This window comes from Hemiscyllium ocellatum, chromosome 9, assembly GCF_020745735.1.
Source record: "Hemiscyllium ocellatum isolate sHemOce1 chromosome 9, sHemOce1.pat.X.cur, whole genome shotgun sequence".
Lineage (NCBI taxonomy): Eukaryota > Metazoa > Chordata > Chondrichthyes > Orectolobiformes > Hemiscylliidae > Hemiscyllium > Hemiscyllium ocellatum.
Window position 1 is genome coordinate 47,926,465 of NC_083409.1, and position 22,241 is coordinate 47,948,705.

The window sequence follows — 22,241 nt, forward strand, 5'->3', positions numbered from 1 at the left end:
ATCTAACCAGTGTATGCATAAGAGCAAAACCACTCTGTTCTTGTACTCAATAGCCATTTTAATGAAACCTTAAATACTCTATCTTTTTTTAAAAATGCCTTTTCCACCGGTCCTGCTCCCTTTAACGAATGATACACATACAGGTTTCTCTGCAGCTGTATGCCCTTCAGAATAGCACCCTTTCTTTTAACAAAGTGCACATTACGGACACCAATTTGACTGTCAAGAATGGCCACTGTCCGCTGAGCACGTGCAGACGGCACTGATAACATCTGCATGTGTTTTTACCCAGGCTGTGATTCAATAATATAGTTGTGGCAGTTGTACAGCACTGACTGTAACAGGCTACCCCTAATCATGATAATTATTTTGAGAACTATATTCTAAGTGCTAACATTTTATAGTCATAGAGTCACAGAGTTACACAGCATGGAAACAGACCCTTTGGTCCAATTCGTCCATGCTGGCCACGTATCCTAAATTAGTCTAGTCACGTTTGTCAGCATTTGTCCCATATCCTTCTAAACCCTTCCTATTCATATACATATCCCGATGCTTCCTCTGGCAACTCATTCGATACATGCACCATGCTCTGCATGAAAAAGTTGCCCTTTAGGTCCCTTCTCAATTTTTTCCCTCTCACCTTAAATCTATGCCCTCTAGTTCCAGACTCTTCCACCCCAGGGAAAAGACCTTGTCTATTTACCCTATCCATGCCCCTCATGATTTTATAAACTTTTATAAGATCACCCTCAGCCTCCAACTCTCCAGGGAAAACAGCCCCAGCCTATTCATCCTCTCCCTTATAGCTCAAACCCTCCAACCCTGGCAGCATCCTTGTAAATCTTTTCGGTGCCCTTTCAAGTTCCATAACATCGTTCTTATAGCAGGGAGACCAGAACTGCAAGCAGTATTCCAAAAGTGGCCAAACCAATATCCTATACAGCCACAAAAGAACCTCCCAATTCCTATACTCAATGCACTGACCAATAAAAGCAAGCATACCAAATGCTTTCTTCATTACTTTATCTACTCGTGACTCCACTTAAGGAACTATGAACCTGTATTCCAAGGCTTCTTTGTTCAGCAACATTCCCCAGGACCTGACCATTAAGTGTATCAGTCCTGCTCTGATTTGCGTGTCCAAAATGCAGCACCTCACATTTGTCTAAATTAAACTCCATCTGCCACTCCTAAGCCCAGTGGCCCATCTGATCAAGATCCCGTTGTACTCTGAGGTAACCTTCGCTGGCCACTATACCTCCAATTTTGTCGGACATCTTCAAATATTTGATTATGTTTTCTGGCAGAAATACACAAAACAAACCTCTGCTAATAATGCTTAAACCCACCGCATACTGTGTGATAAACGTAGATATTTCATTGACCACTTTACATATGCATGCTTTTCACTCCACCTATAGGTGACATATGTACAAATCACAACCTTATTTTATGCTGTCTCTCCATGCACTTAGCACCAAAATGTATCACCTCACACTTCTCTGCTTTGAGCTTCATCTGCAACCTATTCACTCACTATGCTAACTTAATAATATCTTTTTGAAATTCTACACTGCCCTATTCAGAGCTTACAATGTTCTCTGGTCCTGTGTTGTCTGCAAACTTAGAAACTGTCCCTGTGCAGAATGATTTAGATCATTTAACATGAAAAGCAAGGATTCTAATACTGACCACTGCAAAACTTCACCAGCCTGAAAAGTGCCCATAACCATTACATAACCCTTGATGATTTTGGCTCCACCTTGCCACTGTCTCTTTCCAACCTTCCCCAAAATGAGCTATCACTTGCCTCACAGTTCTCTTGTATGCCAGTGTATCAAAAACCTTTTCGAAATCCACGTACACCACATTGACAGCCTTGCCCTCACCAACCCTCTCTGTTACCTCTTCAAAAAAAATTCCAGCAAGTTAGTTGGACATAATTTTTCCTTTAAATCCATCCTGACCATTCCAAACTAACCAAAACTTTTCCATGAGGCTATTAATTCTATACCAAGATTTGTTTCCAGACATTTCTCCACACTGTAATTGAACTGACTCGGCTGTCTTTACAAGTAAGGGTGGAACCTTTGTAATTCTCCAGTCCTCCAGTTGAATCCCTGAATCTGGGGAGGATTAAAAAGATAATTGCCAGCAGCTCTGCAATTGCCATTCTTATTTCCTTCAATACATCTCATCTAGTCCCAGTGTCTTACCCACTGTAAATACCAACATCCTACACAACATTACCTCCTTATCAATTTTAAACATTTCTAATGACAGAGTTTACTCCTTGGTCACCATGGGTTGGGTAGCCTCCGACTCGTAGACAGATGCAAGTTACGTATTAGCATCTCAGCCTGTCTCTTGGCTCCAAGTGTAAATTCATTTTTTGGTCCCTAATCAGCCCGACTCCCATTTTTACCATCCTTTTACACTGATGTGTGTACAGGAGACTTTGGGATTTCCCCTTATGTTACATGCCAGTCTTCTCTTCATAATCACTTTTCAGTTCTCTTATTTGCTTTTCCACCTCCCTCTGAACCTAATGTATTCAGCATGATTCTCACTTCCATTTTCTACCTGACATCAATCATTCCCGCATCTATTCTAATTTAATTTCTATCTCCTTTGTCATCTGAGGAGCTCTGGATTGGTTTGTGCCAACTATCTACTTTGAGGGCACATACCTTCAAACCACCTTCTCTTGTTCAGCTACTTTTCTGCTAACATTTGGCTCCTTTCTAACTGGCACACCTCGGTTCTTGCCTCATTGAAATTGGCTCTCTGATAATTGATTATTCTTGCGCTGCGTTTACCAGTCATTTTTCTCAGCTACCCTAAACCTTACAATACAGTAATCATTGTCCCTTAAAATATACACATTCTCACTGTGTATACTTACTTATTGAACTAGACACATATTACTGTAGGAAATTCTCCTGAATGCAGTCTAGGAATATTACCACCCTTTACAATAACATTATTCAAGTCTATAAAACAGGTAATGAAAGTCCCCATTAAAACCACTCTATGACGTTTTCACTTCTTATTCAAGCCACAATTCCTCTCATTAATATTCAGCTTCCTATCCTCCCAAACATGTCAAACAAGCTGGATGTCAAGAAATTTTAACATGGAATCAGAGCAGGTACCTGGTGGATACAGTTTGTTGCTTCCTTAGAGGGGTCTCCATCTGTGACACTGCGCACAACATCTCAAGAAATGCTCCATAGGCATTGTCCACACATGCCCCATATCCACAAATACTGACAACTGACATGTGTCAGCCTCTGTGAACCCTCATGCACATCTCCAATCCACTTGCAGGACACTTCTGCACTTCATGCTGCACCGGCAACTCTCATTATAATGCTGCAGCAAGCACAGTGGGTACTCGGGGCATACACCCAGCTCATGGACAGTATCTCCGGGCTCCTTGCTCACTGTCAAACTGCTCACTCACTCTGAACCTATCCAGATGCTCACAGCATCCCTGTCTTGCACTGCATCGCCTTTCCTTTGAGTGCTTTGTCCTTTCAACCAGAACAACTGGACTCATACAACTTTGGTCTTATCTTGCTGTTTAATATAAACACAAAGACAGAAAGCTTCTCATAGCTGTCAAGAGGCCTCATTCAAGTCAAGAGCCTTCACTCAGGGAGTTCTGCCACAGGAATCATGGGCAGCTTCTGCAACAAGTGTAGGGTTCTGTACATGGGCAGTCCACCTCTCGGGGGTGGTCAGAGTCAGGACCGTCTCCTCATAATATTGGGCAGCCCACCACCTGTCTTGACTCTGTCTGCCCTAAAGTTGGCTGCTTTCCTCCTGGAATAACAGGTAGACATGTATTAAGGGAGGTGAAAGAGGGTAACCTTGCTTTTACCGTTAGTGCAGGAAGGGGAGGTATCCGAAGTGAGTGAGCAGGCAGCACAGAGGGCATGCAAGGTTAGTGCTTTCAAGGTTGGAGTGTAGAGAATAGTGAGAGTGTCGAGCATGAGCCTTGTCAGAAGCAGATACGATATCAGAGACAGTGTGTGAAGTCTTGGAGAGAAGATGATGGCACTTACACTGGCACAGAGTGGAGAATGATGTTGACCTTCTCGCGACAGTACTTGCTGTTCCTCAAGATAGCTTAATCTGCACTGGCCTAGAGGGCAACCTTGGACCTTGTGGTCTCCACTGCTAGTCTTGGGGAAAGAGGAAGTTCCTCTTCTGCACCATCCCATCCAGGACACTGCCCACAAAGATGGCTGCCAATCTCTCCCTGTCTACCATGTTTGATGCAAATGTTAGGAACATACAGGGTAGCTCCTGACTGACAGTACTTGTCTGGGTGCACAACAAGCTTTTAAAGATGGCACAGGTGATGGCAATTTTTTTGCAGATATCTAGTAAGTGGCAAATTGCTCAGAGAGTGCCATGTGGTAACATGGAGATACAACTGAATATGAGGAATGCCATAGGGGTATGGGCAGAAGTTCATGGGAGGTATTCGTCAAATATAGCGAGCAATTGCGTGAGCTTCATGGCAAGACACTCAATATAACTCGGACTTAGACAATGAAACAATGGCTTCACTTAGTGATGAGTAGCAATAGCTTTTAATTAGCAAGTGGAGAATTCAGTCAAATCATAACAAATTGATCACACCATCTGCTCATTATTCCAGTCAGATGGAAAAGGCTGAGATGGCAGTGAAAATCACCAAAGAAATCAAATGAATCCAGCACAGATTTGTACAAGACTATCCTTGAGCAGAGAAATACACTTCTTGGAGGCATGGAAAGCAGCCACTGCAAAGACAAATGTCACACTGTACTCAAACTACCCTTCTGTAGTGATAAAACTAATGAAGCCAGAAGAACTGACAGGCATGAGTGGCAAATCTATGTAAAATGACAGAAAGCCAAATTTCATTTTAATTAAACTACCAAGACATTGCCAGAGTAGAGCACTGGAGAGCCAGAGTGCACACATAAAATGTTCTTAACAAAGAAAATCACCCCACGTGGCAACTTGGGATCTTCATAGGGTGGCTGCCACCTCAACCATAACCAAATATATCACAACAATCACAAACATCTGCAGACATCCAAGGAAGGTGCGTTTTCACTGCAGACAGCAAAAGAAAACATCTCCGCACCAGCACCTGAGGCCCACTGGCCCGAGCACAAAAATGGATCAACATGAACCAGTACCACTGCAAAAGAACACTCATCAGAGGAGGAGTATCAGACTTAGAATGAGCAGATTGCAAATGCACAGCCAATGACAATATGCACCATTCACAAACCTGTATGATTTGAAGACTCCGCGTGCATTGCACATGCAGAGAGTGACAAACATGGAACTGACTGATGAATGATCATTTTATGACCATGTAAACTAGATAACATAACTCCAAATGATCGTGTACGGCTTTCTATTAGGAAAGGAAAGTGCAGTTGCACTTTGTGTCTTGGCTGTCCTGTCATAGTCATGTGACCTCTATCTGCTGTAAGTGCCTTTGCATACAGCGAGGGCCATTAAACACAAATCACTTTGAACAAAGATTCCCAGGGAATTCAGTAATGTGGGGATTAAGCCTCTTGTGGCACAGCCAGCAAATATAAGGCAGGGACAGGGATTACAGGGCAGGAGAGGGTCACAGAAATCAGGAAGTGCAAAGCCCTGAAGGGATTCAAACTTGGGGTGTTAGGGAACTAGAAATCAATAGAGGTCATGGGCAAGTATAAACTGGTGCAAGATGGAGAAAGCTTAACATTTTTAAAGATGGTGCAGAATTGCAATCAGGCAAGACAGCAGTGAGTTAGTTCAGAACCTGATAAACGAATGGATGAGGATTTCAACAGATACAGAAATCACAGAATCCCTACATTACATTTGGCCTCATCAACCTTCCTAAGAACATCCCATTCAGACCCAGGCCTCTATCCTAACTCCAGAACCCCACATTTCCCACGACTAAACAATCTAGCCTGCACATCCTTGGTCACTACGGGCAATTTCCCATTGCCAATCTACCTGCTGCACATCTTTGGACAGTGGGAGGAAGTATCCACAGGAAACCCACGCAGACAAACTCCACACAGCCCAAGGCTGGAACTGAACCTGGGCCCCTGGCGCTGTGAAGCAACAGTACTAACCACTGAGCCACTGTGCAACCCTATGCGTTGGCAGAGTTTTAGATTAGATTAGGTTCCCTACAGTATGGAAACTGGCCCTTCAGCCCAACAAGTCCATACAAACCCACCGAAGAGTAACCCACCCAGACCCATTCCCCATATTCACCCCACCATCTATGGGCAATTTAGCATGACCAATTCACCTGACCTGCACATCTTTGGATTGTGGGAGGAAACCGGAGCACCCAGAGGAAACCCAGCAGACATGGGAGTATGTACAAACTCCACACAGACAGTCACCCAAGGCAGGAATCGAACCGGGGTCCCCGGTGCTGTGAGGCAGCAGTGCTAACCACTGAGCCACCATGCCACCCCATTGCATATTAACTAATGAAACACATTCTCTTTCTTAAGCAGCATGTGAGTATTCATGATCACTACCACTATTTCCAAGAGTGAAATGCACTTTGATGTCTTAAATTAAAATAATTTCTTTTAACATAATATTCTTATATGCTGTATTGGGATTCCAATTTCAGTTTAGATTCTGCAAGTATCCTTTAAATGGCAAGATGTCTCCACCTGGTGGACAGTATCAGTAGCACTCAATTAATTCAAAATAAAGCTATGATGTGGAGGTGCCAGAGTTGGCATAAAGAAAATAGCAAACATTGTAAATCTGAAATCAACCATCAATCTTGGAGCACTTTATATTTTGGAAAAAACAGCATGTCCAGTTTCCCACAAAGCTTTTGAAATAATTTGGTCCACCCATATTTTAAAGATTCCTCGCCACAGAACAATGCAAAAATCTTGGATTAGATTACTTACCATGTGGAAATTACTTACCCTTCGACCCAACAAGTCCACACCGATCTGCCGAAGCGTAACCCACCCAGACCCATTCCCCCACATTTACCCCTTCACCTAACACTACAGGCAATTTAGCATGGCCAATTCACCTAACCTGCACATTTTTGGATTGTGGGAGGAAACCAGAGCACCCGAAGGAAACCCATGCAGACACGGGGAGAATGTGCAAACTCCACACAGAGAGTCGCCTGAGGCGGGAATTGAACCTGGGTCTCTGGCGCTGTGAGGCAGAAGTGCTAACCACTGTGCCACCGTGCCATCCATTGTATCTTTCAAATCATTTCTAGAATCACAATGATTATAGCAAAGGAGGGAGCCACTCAGCCCATTATATCTGTGCTCACTCTTCTAAGAAGCAGCTTACCTAGTGCCGCTCTCCTGTTTTCTCCCCATAGTCCTGTACATTTCTCTTTTTAGATGCTAATCCAATTTCCTCTTGAAGGAATGCTAAAATAAAACAAACACCTGTCAATGCTAGAATTCTAAAACAAAACCAAAAATTGGTGGAGAAACTTAGCATGTCTGGCAGCACCTGTAGACAGAAAACAGAGTTAACGTTAACTTTGTTTTCTCTCCACAGGTGCTGCCGGATCTGTGGATCTTCTCTACCAATTGCTCCACCATTGAACTACCACAACTGCACTCTCAGGCGGATCTTAACTCACTCCAGATCCTAACCACCTACTGCAGGGATTCCTCATGCATTCATTGCTTCTTTTGTTAATTACCTTAAATTTGTTCTCTCATTCATGGACTTTTAAAAGACATTTGATGTACCATGTACACCTTACCAATAGTATTACCCATGTACAGAGATCCACGTCCAACATTATCCTCATCAACCCTCTCAAAACAGGGTGGAAGTGACACTGAGAGTCCTCAACATTGATTCTAGATCCCATTAATTGTCCTGGCATCAGCTCAAACATGTGCAATTAACTGAGCACCTCTCTTCCCTCAGCTGATGAATCAAAACTTCTACATGTTGAATATCACTTGGGAAGAAACACAGCAAATACCAAGGGCTACTGGATGTATTCTGGGTGGAGAATTCAATGTCCATCACTAAGATTGGCTTGGTGGTACCACTATTGATTGAGTTAGTGAATCCTAAGTGCCAGTCAGGTCATATGGCAAGTGATGAGAAAATCAAAACAAGGGAAACAGTGGACCTAGTGCTCATCAACCTACCTGCCACAGGCACTTCTACCCACAGCAGTATAATTAAGAACAACCATTATACAGTCCTCGTGAAGAGGACAATGCTGTGTGGTAGTGGTGCCATGGGATGGATGCACAACAGATTAAAAAACTCAAAACTGGGTATCCATGAGTCACTGTGAGCCATCAGTAGCAGTAGAATTGCAATCAAACACAATCTTCAACCTCACAGTTAACCATGTTGTCATAGCCATCAAACTAGGAGATCAGTTCCCTAATTAAATGAAGAGTGCAAGAGGGCATGCCAGGAGTAGTGTCAGGCAGACCTCAAAATGAGATGCCATCTAGTGAAGCTACAACAAAGGACTACTGGACATGCAAGATAAATAGTGGAAGAAGGACCCGGTTTACAACTAAGTGACCTCACAACACATAAGAGCAATTGCTGCAATTCTGCCACATCCAGGCATGAACGTTAGTGGATAATTAAACTACTAACTAAGTGCTTCATTGTTGTCCTCATGCACACTTTTAATGAAGCCAAGCACATCAGTAGAAACAGATGAAACTGAGGCATTTGTCACCATCTTCTATAGGTGTTGAGTGGATGATTTATTCTGGCCTCCCACCATGGTCCCACAATCATATTCCTTGGTTCATTTAGTTAATTCCATGTGCTGTCAAGGAATGGCTAGATATAGCAATGGACAATGGGTGCTGACAATAACCTCATTGCAGTACTGAATATCCGTGCTCCAAAACTAGTTGTGCCTGTAACTAAGCTCTTCCAATTCAACTACACACCTAGCATTTACTGACAATGTGAAAAATTGTTATTTTTGTACACACGCATTAAAAAGGACAAGTCAAACCCACCCAATTACCGCTCCATTAGTGCACTGAGATTCATCAGCAAAATGATGCAAGGTGTTGTCAATGATGCCATCAGTGGAATCTGATCATCAATAACCTGCCCACCATAGCTCAGTTTGGGTTCTTACAGGTCCACTTCATTCCAGATCTTATGACAGCCTTGGTTAAAATAAAACATGGATAAAAGAACAGAATTTGAGGGATGAAGTGACAATGACTGTCCTTGACATCAAGACAGCATTTGACTAAGTGTTCAAGGTATCCAGCATACTTGAAGTCAACGTGCTTTAGTTGGGAAATTGGTTGTGGAAAATGGAGGCCGATCATCTCCGTTCCAGGAAATCACCATAAGAATTCCATGTGGCAGTGTTCCAGGCACAGCCAACTTCAGTTGCCTGAGCCTCCCTCTCAAATAAGGTCAGAAGTGGGGATGTTCTCTAATGATTTACACATTATTCAGTATAAGTCACAATTCCTCACATACTGAAGTAGTGGAAATGCAGGGATTGGGTTGGGGGTGGGTCTGGGTGGGATGCTCTTTGGAGGGTTGGTGTGGACTAGATGGGCCAAATGGCCTGCTTCCACACTAAGGATTCAATGATTCTCTGATGGTTAAGCCAAAAGGGCAGAAAAATCAAGGACAATGGGGAGGATGAAAATAATGAAGAGGACATCACACAAGACAAAAGAAGGCATGTCCAGCATGAAACAAGCTGCACTCTCACTGCAAGATGGCATTATAACTAGACTGTTAATCCAGAAACACAGCCAATATTATAGGGATACGGGGATGAATCCCGTTTTGACAGATGGTGGAATTTGAACTCAATGAAATATCTGGAATTAAGAATCCACTCATGACCATGAACTCACTGTTGATTGTCTGGCTCAGTAATGTCCTTCAGGGAAGGAAATCTGCCATCCTCATCTGGTCTGGTTAACATGTGACTCCAGAACCACAACCAAGTGGTTGACCCTAAAGTGGCCTCTGAAATGACCAAGCAACTCATTCATTCAGTTGTCTCAAGTCTCAACAAAGAAATTAAACCAGATGGACCACCTAGCATTGACCTATGCCCTGAAAATGACAGCCGCAAAGACAACCTTGTTGAAACTGCAAAATCTTCCTTTTAACATCTGGGGTTAATGCCAAAATTGGGAGAACTTCCTCACAGATTAGTTAAGCAACAGCCCACATGGCCGTACGTATAGAATCAAACCTTAAAGATAATGCTCCAGACATCACTATCACCATTCCTGGATATGTCATGTCCCACCAACAGGACAGACCAGGCAGAGGCACAGAGGTATATTATCAAGAGGGAGTTGCCCCACAAGTCCTCAACTGTGGACGCAATGGAGTAGAGAGAGAGCGAGAGCGAGACCGAGAGTGAGAGCGAGAGAGAGAAAAGATGTGATCAGTGTTGGACACATGACTTTGATGTAATGTTTCTGTCAGGACCTTGAGATCTCCTTCAGATAATCCAATTTTCAGATAATTAGTATTCAGATAATCGAGGTTCCTCTGTATTTTTATTTTGTTAGACAGTTGGTTCTGATGTAACGCGATAGTTCCATTCTTGTACGATCTTATATTGTAAGAAAATTGCACAAAAACCATTTCATTTAAAGCAATGAGACCTTATAACCAATGCAGGTACAGAAAATTTACATTCTGCAAATAATGATTTAAATTCTTTAATCGCTGAAGCCAATTCGAGGTGAAGAGATATGTTTTATAGGAAAACCAACTACATTTGGGCAGACTGTAGGGGGTGACTTAGACGGGGAGATCACCGAGATTTGCTCCTTGTTTTAAATTAGGTAAAGTACATTTTGTATTTGTCGTTCTCCCCATCTGATTCTCTATTGCCGAAGGGATGCACTACACTCAAGAAAAATTTAGCCCTATCTACTCTAATTTTCCGTGAGCATATCTTAGAAAGATATCCACGTCTATATATCTATATTTTATCTATATATGGACAGGATTGTATCTAGTACCCATTTTAACTCTTAACAGTACTGTATCTGAAATTAGTTCCCATAGTCCCATGCAAGGTTCTGGTAATTGCTTAGTAAAATCTAACATTTTGCATTCCTAAAATAGTCACAAATTATATGTGTACAGATAACACAATACCAGTCAATAATCATAAAATGTAATGAAAACAGCTAAAAAGATGACAAAAATGATTCCCAAACAGAAATGAGAGGTAAGCAACAGTCATCAATAAACGAAGAAGAGAGAGGATGAAACAATTAAAACCAAGATAATATCTTTCATAAACCATTTATGACATCTTGAAGAAGAGAATCCCTTATCAGAGAGTCTCATCATCAAAATTAATAGTGTAGAATTGGTGGAAGGGTGATATTGTAAGAAAAATGTTCCATCAGCCCAATTGTTGAAGTTTTCTGGTGGTGGTTAGTCACAAATCAGTCTGGATCAGATGGTGACTGTATCCAAGGCTCTTGCTGACCAACTAACATTGAATGGAAGAAAGGACAGCAAACAAATACGGTGGAGATCTGACCTTGCAGAGATCGTAGCAACACTCTCCATCCAAGCCATGATTTGTCCTCCAAAAGTGTTACTCTGGTGGTTTGCATGAGGTGGCAGGACAAGTTCAATGCTCTCAACTCGTGTCATTCCTGCTGGAACAGTGCTCTGGGATTCTTCAAAATTTGATTCTGGTTTAGCAAACACATTTCAAATGTAAGAACATCATAACTTTCAAGTGAAGACCTGCTCAGGACACCTTACCCTGTATGAGCAATCACTGGAACAATCACAAAAGAAGGTTTTATCAAGCTGGCTTCCTACCCTGATAAAGTTACAATTGATATTATTTTAGACAGCTCACGTTAGAAATTAATTTCTTGTCATAAATGCTCCAAATGTAAGCTTACTTCAATTGGATAACTCCTGTGTCTAGACACAAGACTGTCAAAATGCTCCATTCCCTCTTATACATAGTCACTATGAATATCAATTTAAATGCCCAAATATTTATACAATGCAATGAAATAAAAAGTTGAAGAATAGGACCTTAATCATCTTTTGATGAGACAGGATACCGCAGAAAACAAAAAGTTTCATCAGTGTCAATATTACTGTCCTTTGTTACAAGATACTTCTTCAGTGCCTATGTAACCTATGTAACAAGAGAATCTATCAAGGATTAAATAGTTTTGTTTCTTTCTCTCTCTCATGCAGTATTTTAAAATTTCTATTTTTTTCTGCATGATGTACTGATATAGCATGAAAAAAGTGTAGTCAGGGACAACAGCAATAAAACCAGTTGAGTCAGAAATTTGATTCTGGCATGCAGAATATCCTGAAGTAAATGAAAATGAGATATCTCATCACAGATTCTTGTGCGCATGTCAAGATTTCCAGAGCTGCTAAATCTAAACTGAGGAAAAGCCACAAACAATGGTATTTCCTCTCCTCCGGGTACAGGAACAATCATGGGAAATTTCTATGAATCTCAGATTGGAGATCAAATAGACAAAGGAGTGGACCTAATCTTCACTGCTAAGAAATGTGAGAGGGTGCTTGAGATGGGGGCTTTGCATCTGTTGGGAAGAGAGAGAGAGAAAGATCAAAATTCAAAAAGTGTCATACTTTGCTTCAGCTGAATGTTAAGCATTATTTACAGCAAAAAAAACCTGCCACTTAAATACCACTCTACAGTATGTTGGAGACACCTAACAAACAACTCAGGCTAGTGCCAACAACAAAAACTGTTCTGTCAGATGTCAATTCCCTATCTTGGGAGAGAAGAAATTGAGCAAGAAATAAAAGAAACCAAGTGTCAGAAGCTGCTTCACTTAGGTTATGCATGCTCTCTCATTCATGAAAATATTAGGTCAAGACAGGAAGCATTTATATCACATTCTACACAGACCAGTTTGTTCTTTGAAAATCCATATTCTTAGTGAGCTCACAGTATTCCCCAGCAGTCACTTTCCATTACTGAATGCGTTGCTGGACTATTTGGGTGTGGTGGATATCACAACTGAATGCATAAGTTTGATCAATCCATGCTAAATGTCATATTAGCACGGGTGATTTACATGCCATTTGTTTAAGTTCACGGGATAGTTTGGGACGGACAGTCATACAGCAGGAAACAGACCCTTCAGTCCAGTTCATCCATGCCAACCAAGTTTCCCAAACTAAACTGGTCCCACTTGCCCAGGTTTGGCCTATATCCCTCCAAAGCATTCCTATTCATGTAACTAGCTAAATGTCTTTTAAATGTTCTAACTGTACCTGCATCTACAACTCAAGAAAATAAATTTGTGAAACATTTTTCGAGCATTATGTAGTAGATCCACTAGGAAATAGGAAATCTTCAATTACTTCAGATGCTAAACTAAAAGCTGCACCTTAGGTGAACAAGATTATTAATAAAATCAAGCCAAGCACTTGACTTTGATTCTGAATGGATAGAATTGAAAGGTGGGTAAATTATACAAAACCCGTACTCAATATTAGCTTACACATTTACAGTACTGACTGTAGTACAGGTCAACACATGATGAAAAAGATGGAGTCACAGGGCAGGGCTCAGAAAAAAATTAGAATGATGGTAAGATATGTGTTGACATACATATCTGGAAGAGATTGGCACATAGGCTTTCTACTCTCTTGAAAAAAAAAGGCTGAGGGATGACTTAATAGAATCAAAATTATTTCAGGTTTTGATAAAGTGGATATAGAGAGAATGCTTATTATTAAGGGCACAAGGGTAACTAAGGCTTTCAATTTAAGGTAGTCACAAAGACATCTCATAGTAAATTCACAAAAAATGTCTTTATCCAAAAGTGGTGTAAATAGAAAACCTGTAACTATATGGAGTCACTGAAAAATGCAGACTTAAGGGGAAACTAGACAAACCTTTCAGGGAGAAAGGAAAATATAGTACTAAGGGTGGGTTTAGATGATGTTTAAAAAATCAGGAGGCTGGAGTGGAATATAAACATTTGCATGGACTGGTTGGGCCAAATAATCTGATTTAGTACTGCATATCATATATAATTCAATTCAGATAATGCAAATTAGGAGTCTGAAATAGCTTGGGTTAAGTAGATGTGAAGGATAAAGGCTGCTATTCTATACATTAATTTCTTATTCTCTCATAAAGATTGTATATGAGGTAGTGAAGCAGAGCAAGCAAAAAAGGTACCAGCCTGAACTGTACAGGAGGAGACTAGATCCTTGATGGTTTCCAGATGGTGTAACCTCATCCGGCGGCGTTCAGCAGCGATGCTATATTCCATTTGTTCTTCAGAGGTTCTGGGAATCACAGGCTTCAGTTGCACCTGGCAAGAGATCCATGGTTACAACAATGAAGCAAATATTGGAGAAAGGCCACTTTCCTTTGCTGAAGCTACTTCTAGTTGAGTGTGTGTTGCTGGGAAAGCACAGCAGGTCAGGCAGCATCCGAAGAGCAGGAAAATCGACGTTTCGGGCATAAGCCCTTCATCAAGGATGAGGCTTGTGGGTTGGGACTGAGAGATAAATGGGAGGGAGTGGAGTTGGGGGGAAGGTAGCTGAGAAAGCGATAGGTGGATGAAGGTGAGGGAGAAGGTGATAAGTCAGAGGGGGGAGTGATGGACAGGTCTGAAGGGCGGTGCCAAGTTGGAGGCTTGGGACTGGCATATTGTGGGGGGAAGGGGAAAGAGGAAGCTGTTGAAATCCACATTTTTATCCCGTGTGGTTGCAGGGTCCCTAGTCAGAATATGAGGCATTCTTCCTCCAGGCATTGGGTGGTAACTGTTTGGTGGTGGAGGTGACCCAGGACTTGCATGTCCTTGATGGAGTGGGAGGGGGAGTTAAAGTGTTCAGCGACGGGGCGGTGGGGTTGGTGGGTGTGGGCATCCCAGAGATGTTCTCTGGGACGATTTGCAAAAAGGCATCTTGTCTCCCCGATGTAGAGGAGACTATACCGGGTACAGCGGATGCAGTAGATGACATTGGTAGAGGTACAGGTAAATTTCTGATGGATGTGGAAGGATCCCATGGGGCCTTGGACGGAGGTGAGGAGAGTGGTGTGGACGCAGGTTTTGCACTTCCTGCGGTGGCAGGGACAGGTGTGAGGAGTGGGGTGTGGGCTGGTGGGGCAGGGGCGTGGACTTGATGAGGGAGTTGCAGAGGGAATGGCTAATAGGGGTAGGGAGGAAAATATATCTTTGGTGGTGGGGTCCATTTGAAGATGGTGGAAGTGGCTGAAGATGATGCGATGTATGTGGAGGTCGATGGGGTGGAAGGTGAGAACCAAGGGGGTTCTGTCCTTGTTGCATTGGGAGGGGGTGGGGTTCAAGGGTGGTGGTGCGTGAAATGGAGGAGATGTGCAGGAGGGCATCGTCAACCACGTGGGAAGGGAAGTTGCGATTGTGGAAGGAGGAGGCCACCTGGGACTTTGCGTGGAATTGGTCATGCTGGGATCCAATATATTGATGGGTTCAGCTACCAAACACCACTGAGTAGCCATGGTTACTTCCCTCCACCTGATCATTATCCAGTGATCTAGCTGGAAGTTCACATATGGACTTCTATTGAGAACGACATAAGGGTTGAGTGTGACGCCCCCAGTGTGGCGCCCCCAGTGTGGAATAGCCTATTTACATAGTCATGAAAGAATGCCTGCTTGAATATATCACAGGTGGCTACCCATACACATGGAAACACATCACAAGAATCAGATTTGAGAGGAAACTAGAGTTGGGAGAAAAACTGTTGGTGAGAAGGGAGAACACTTGATAGAGCCTGCTGGAGGTAGAAAGGAAATAAATCACTAAAAGTAGTAAAACAAAGGTAGTATATCATGAGGTACAGAACTAAAGGACATCTAAAGGGCCAAGATACTAAGCCTGGTGCTCCCACCATCAAATTATTAACCTCAGCTATGCTATTGTTGGAAGTGTTCTGTGCAAGAGAGAGAAAAATTACTGTTGCTATCACACTTTACAACATGTGCCAGGAAGGATGACATGGTCTCAAAAGGTTGCGAGATATGTAGCTCTAGAAAGCACAAATCCCTACAATTGTTTTCTATTCATATATGAAGACATCCTCAGGCACGCACAGAAGTAGAATCAACATTTTCTTAAAAGGTTCCTCTGAGGTTCTTGATTACACTTTGAGAAGAAGAAAATCAGACTCTCAGTGTACTGACTGATTGCACTGTCACTTCAGCCATACCAGCAAATGCCTTCACCATTGCTGCTATACTGATGGCAATTTCCTGACTTTTATTGTAACAAACACTGCAGAATTATTAGACACTTGTATTTGGGTAAACTGAGATCAACCTAAACAGAGTCACTGTTGACAAAGATGCACCACAGTTACTTTTTGACTATCAACTATTTTCTGAGTTACTGGGATTTTTAAAAAAAACGAAGTGCTGCCAGAATTCAATTTGTTAAAATCAGATCATTTGATTTCAGAAGTTAACAGAAAGTCAAATAATTAAGCAAGATAGACTAACAGCTATGATACTGACTAGCAACTGTGGTCATGAAATTACATCTCAATATAGCAAAGTGCAAACTAAGCTCGTTCATGTTTAGTGATATATGGGTTGTAATCAGAAAACAATCACTCGAAAAGGAATGAACTGGTTCACTGCCGCCCTCCAAGGAAAGGAACTTGCCGTCCTCACCTTGCCTTGATTTAAGCTCTGTAATTTCCACTACTCTCTGCACTCCTTTAAAACGTTCTTTAACAGTAAGTCCAAAACCAAGATTTTTCACACTTGTTCAAAATGTCCAATTATGTGGATCATGTCAAATCTTAGTTGAAAATGCCCTCTCATGAACCTTGGGACACTTTACCTCATGAAAGTATTACATAAATACAAGCTATTGTGGGTTACATGACCCAGTGCTGCACTCGGACTACGTAACCTATGTAATGAGTGTGGGAAAGCATTTTAGGAGCAGCACAAAGCATATCTAAAAATGAAGTGACACTTACTTGAAGCAACAATACTATATTACATGCAGCTAAACAGTAATAGCAGCATGCGATAGAGATGTGCAATCCCACAACCAGCAAATCAATCAAAGATCTACAGTCCTGCCATATCTAATGATGAATGGTGGAGGACAATTAAATAATTATCGAGAAATACCATGAGTCTCCTTTTCCTCAATGATGGGGAAGCCCAGCATATCAATACAAAAGAGAAGGCTGATTAGATCACTGGCTGCAAGATGACACATCTCTAAGGTTAAAGCATTTGTTACATCTTCAGCCAGATGTGGCAAGTGGATGATCCATTTCAGCCTCCTCACGATACTAGCACCTACCTATGAGAAACTGCCAGTATTTATCCTGTACATAAAATGTAGGATAAACCCAATTTGGCCAATTGCCATCCATCAGTCTACACTCAAGTAACAGCAAAGTGATGGAAGGTGCATGCATGATGGAAGGTATTCTGGGAAGTGAATCCTCGCAGTCAGTGTCACAATGAAGCAGTCTGAGAAGGGTGTCCTTGCAGTCTGTGTCACAGTAAAGCAATTCATTAGAAAAGAAATTATGTCATCCCTACCTGATCTGGCCTATCTGCGACAGTAACGCATTGAAAAACTAAGTAATTGTATATATTCACAGCTGTCTTAGACAGACTGACAAGGCAACCAACAATAATATGATTCTGAAGAATCATCGTTCACTGGATTTACTGCCTGCATATTGACTTAAAATCACCTACAATTAATCTAATAAAATGCAATGATTCTTCAGTAAGGTGCATGAATTTTATTGACAAAAGCTTCTTTGCAGTTCAAATAATAGTCTTTCAATCTATCTCAATGTGCACAATTGTGCATAGAGTGATACAGTTTATCAGTTACGGTTTGTGTAAAAAAAGTACTTTCTGACTTTAACCCTAAATTGTTTGTCCTGTGGCCACTGTCAACACTGATCAACTTCCTTAGATATTCGGCTATACATCTACTAGATTAGAGAGCTTGTACTTAAAGACCATTAAGTCAAAGGAGCAATTTGCCAAATAACTTTACAGAAGATAGTTATTAGAGCACAACCTGGAGATCTCAGTAAGCACCACTCCTACCTTTCCAAGTCCTGATCCTCTTGTCACAAACGTAGCAAATGCTTTACAGACTTTCCACTGTATTCCACTTAAGGGATCTTCACACATGATTGTAATTCCAACCTAAGAAAAGAGGTATCTTTTGAATGAAAGCATCTATACAGCATGATCCAACAACACAAGTCCCAAGCCAAACTGGCTCTCCAAAAGCAGATTTTAATAGCAAATTATTCAAGGTTAATGCCCTGACTGTTGGGACACTGAGACCGGGGTACTATTATTTATCTCACTGCTCTTGAATTTGTGGCAGAGTCACTGCCTGATTTCTTAACTCAACTTCGATGTGGTTTTCAGAGGGAACAGCAGGATTGAGATTGATTTTACTACCTATAATGAAATAACCTGCTGGCAGTTGCTACGACTCCAATGAGGCACCACAGGAGGGCAAAAAGGAAAAGGAATTTAGCTAGATAAACACCAGACTTTTGTAATTTTAATCCATTAGTCTTTGAAATATTAGAGTATTGAGACATCTTATTTTATTGATTTGATGAACATCATTGTAGAAACAAAGGTTAATACCTCCAGGCTTGTGTTAAAGGCACGATTCACCTTTGCTTTGATGTTTACTACTTGTCCAATGCTGGAAGAAAACAAAATTAGCACATAGAATTACAAAGGAAAAAAAAAGTCTCTTAATGTAGCAAAATGTTTTCAAATGTATTGATTTCCTGCTATCACACCAATTGTCATATTTTTTGTGACATTTCACAATCACAGAATTATTACATTGCAGAAGGAGGGCAATCAGCCCATCATGCCTGCACTAACTCTATTATCTAACTGTAACCTCCTCTCTTTTCCCATATTCCTGCATAACATTACTATCACTATCGCTCTTGATTCTTTTACAAGTGGGAACAGCTTGGGAAATGGCACTCAATCTTACTTTTTATCTGTAACTAACATCCGCATATACTGCAAACAATGGTTAGTTTGTACTGGTTTATATTATTGTTCATCTCAGTATATGCCATTGTCTTTACCTTCCACCAGGTGCCACTGTGGTGAGAGCTACTCTTGTCTGCCATTGCTGAGCCTTCTGGTCTGGTCTGAGCCTGCTCTACTACAGACCTCACTGTCACTATCCCCACCCCCCAGAACCCTGAGGGGAACACTACCCCTGCTCATGACTCCACCCCCATTCCCCCACCATCACACCCACTGGCTCCGACCCCACTCCCAGCTCCACATCCACACCAGATCCCAGCTCCCAGCCCTGCCGAGTTTTCACTATCCCTCCAGACCTCCCCTTCACTGAGGACGAACGATCAGTCCTCAGCAAAGGACTCACCTTCATCCCCCTCCGTCCACGCATCAATGAATTTAATACACGCCGTGACGTCGTGCAATTCTTCCGTCACCTCCGCCTCTGAGCTTACTTTCACAATCAGGATTCCCGCCCACCTTCAGAAGATCCCTTCGCCCACCTCCAACACACTGCATCCACCTGGACACCCTGCGCTGGCCTATTACCCGCCCTCAACCTCTTCATTTCCAACTGCTGCCGGGACATTAACCACCTCAACCTGTCTACCCACCTCCCCCACTCTAACATCTCACCCTCACAACGCGCAGCCCGCCAATCCCAACCTCACCATTAAGCCAGCCGATAAAGGGGGCGCAGTGGTAGTCTGGCGCACTGACCTCTACACCGCTGAAGCTAAACGCCAACTCAAGGACACCTCTTCCTACTGCCCCCTCGACCATGACCCCACCCCCCCATCACCAAACCATCATCTCCCAGACCATACAGAACCTCATCACCTCAGGAGATCTCCCACCCACAGCTTTCAACCTCATAGTCCGGGAACCCCCCCTGCTCGGTTCTACCACCTTCCCAAGATCCATAAGCCTGACCACCCTGGCAGACCCATTGTCTCAGCATGCTCCTGCCCCACTGAACTCATCTCTACCTACCTCAACACTGTCCTATCCCCCCTAATCCAGGAACTCCCCATATACGTTCGAGAAACACCCACGCCCTCCACCTCCTCCAAGACTTCCGTTTACCCGGCCCCCAACGCCTCAACTTCACCATGGATATCCAATCCCTCTACACCTCCATCCGCCATGACCAGGGCCTCCAAGCCCTCCATATTTTCCTCTCCAGACATCCCCAACAGTACCTTTCCAGCGACACTCTCATTCGTCTGGCCAAACTGGTCCTCACCCATAACAATTTCTCCTTTGAATCCTCCCACTTCCTCCAGACCAAAGGGGTAGCCATGGGCATACGTATGGGCCCCAGCTATGCCAGACTCTTTGTTGGCTACATAGAACAGTTGATCTTCCGTAATTATACCGGCACCATTCCCCACCTCTTCCTCCGCTACATTGATGACTGCATTGGCGCCACCTCGTGCTCCCGTGAGGAGGTTGAGCAATTCATCAACTTCACCAACACATTCCACCCTGACCTTAAATTTACCTGGACCATCTCTGACACCTCCCTCCCCTTCCTGGACCTCTCCATCTCCATTAATGACGACCGACTTGATACTGACATTTTTTACAAGCCCACCGACTTCCACAGCTACCTGAATTACACCTCTTCCCACCCTATCTCTTGCAAAAATGCCATCCCGTATTCCCAATTCTCCGCCTCCATCGTATCGGCTCCCAGAAGGACCAGTTCCACCATAGAACACACCAGATGGCCTCCTTCTTTAGAGACTGCAATTTCCCTTCCCACGTGGTTAAAGATGCCCTCCAATGCATCTCGTCCACATCCCGCACCTCCGCCCTCAGACCACAGCCCTCCAACCGTAACAAGGACAGAACACCCCTGGTGCTCACCTTCCACCCTACCAACCTTCACATAAACCAAATTATCCACCGACATTTCCGCCACCTCCAAAAAGACCCCACCACTAGGGATATATTTCCCTCCCCACCCCTTTCCGCCTTCCGCAAAGACCGTTCCCTCCGTGACTATCTGGTCAGGTCCACGACCCCTATGACCCACCCTCCCATCCTGGCACTTTCCCCTGCCACCGCAGGAACTGTAAAACCTGTGCCCTCACCTCTATCCAAGGCCCTAAAGGAGCCTTCCACATCCATCAAAGTTTTACCTGCACATCCACTAATATCATTTATTGTATCCGTTGCTCCCAATACGGTCTCCTCTACATTGGGGAGACTGGGTACCTCCTAGCAGAGCGCTTTAGGGAACATCTCTGGGACACCTTCACCAATCAACCACACCGCCCTGTGGCCCAACATTTCAACTCCCGCTCCCACTCTGCCGATGACATGGAGGTCCTGGGTCTCCTTCACCGCCGCTCCCTCACCACCAGATGCCTGGAGGAAGAACGCCTCATCTTCCGCCTCGGAACACTTCAACCCCAGGGCATCAATGTGGACTTCAACAGCTTCCTCATTTCCCCTTCCCCACCTCATCCTAGTTTCAAACTTTCAGCTCAGCACTGTCACCATGACTTGTCCGGACTTGTCCGACCTGCCTAGCTCCTTTTCCACCTATCCACTCCATCCTCTCCTCCCTGATCTATCACCTTCATCTCCTTCCCCACTCACCCATTGTACTCTATGCTACTCTCTCCCCACCCCCACCCTCCCCTAGCTTATCTGTCCACGCTTCCGGCTCACTGCCTTTATTCCCGATGAAGGGCTTTTGCCCGAAACGTCGATTTTGCTGCTCGTTGGATGCTGCCTGAACTGCTGTGCTCTTCCAGCACCACTGATCCAGAATCTGGTTTCCAGCATCTGCAGTCATTGTTTTTATCTGTAAGGTCTCCAGATCTACCATGTATTCTCATTCTCATTCTCCAAGCTGTGCCTACTGCCAGCTTCCACTGTTTCCAAAACTGCAGGTGCCAATCATAGTTCATGATCTGCCCTGAATGCTTGATTTTCATGACATTATTTTAAAGAATGAAAAGGCATTTTCAAGGAGAAAAGACCCAGTAAACAGGCTGCTGCTGCTCTCTGAACTTTTCTTGAGCTTGTCTTACTATGAAGATCATGTCCACTGTGCCTCTTGATGGACGGAATCCACTTTGTTATTTTGGGAGGTGTTCCTCAGGAAAAGAAGATTGAGGAGGAA

The 22,241-nt window shown here is 43.2% G+C and overlaps 1 protein-coding gene across 2 annotated transcripts in view; it reads right to left on the reverse strand.

Moving 5' to 3' along the window:
* Positions 1 to 22,241, reverse strand: part of acot11a (acyl-CoA thioesterase 11a) — an 86,208-nt gene that overhangs the window by 24,830 nt on the left and 39,137 nt on the right. For both annotated transcript variants that reach the window (XM_060830249.1, XM_060830248.1), the window contains exons 4-7: positions 18,698 to 18,758; positions 18,137 to 18,238; positions 14,237 to 14,372; positions 11,576 to 11,732 (exon numbers count right to left, since the gene is read on the reverse strand). In XM_060830249.1, coding sequence (XP_060686232.1) covers positions 11,576 to 11,732; positions 14,237 to 14,372; positions 18,137 to 18,238; positions 18,698 to 18,758 — 456 coding nt within the window. The remainder of the gene's footprint in view (positions 1 to 11,575; positions 11,733 to 14,236; positions 14,373 to 18,136; positions 18,239 to 18,697; positions 18,759 to 22,241) is intronic.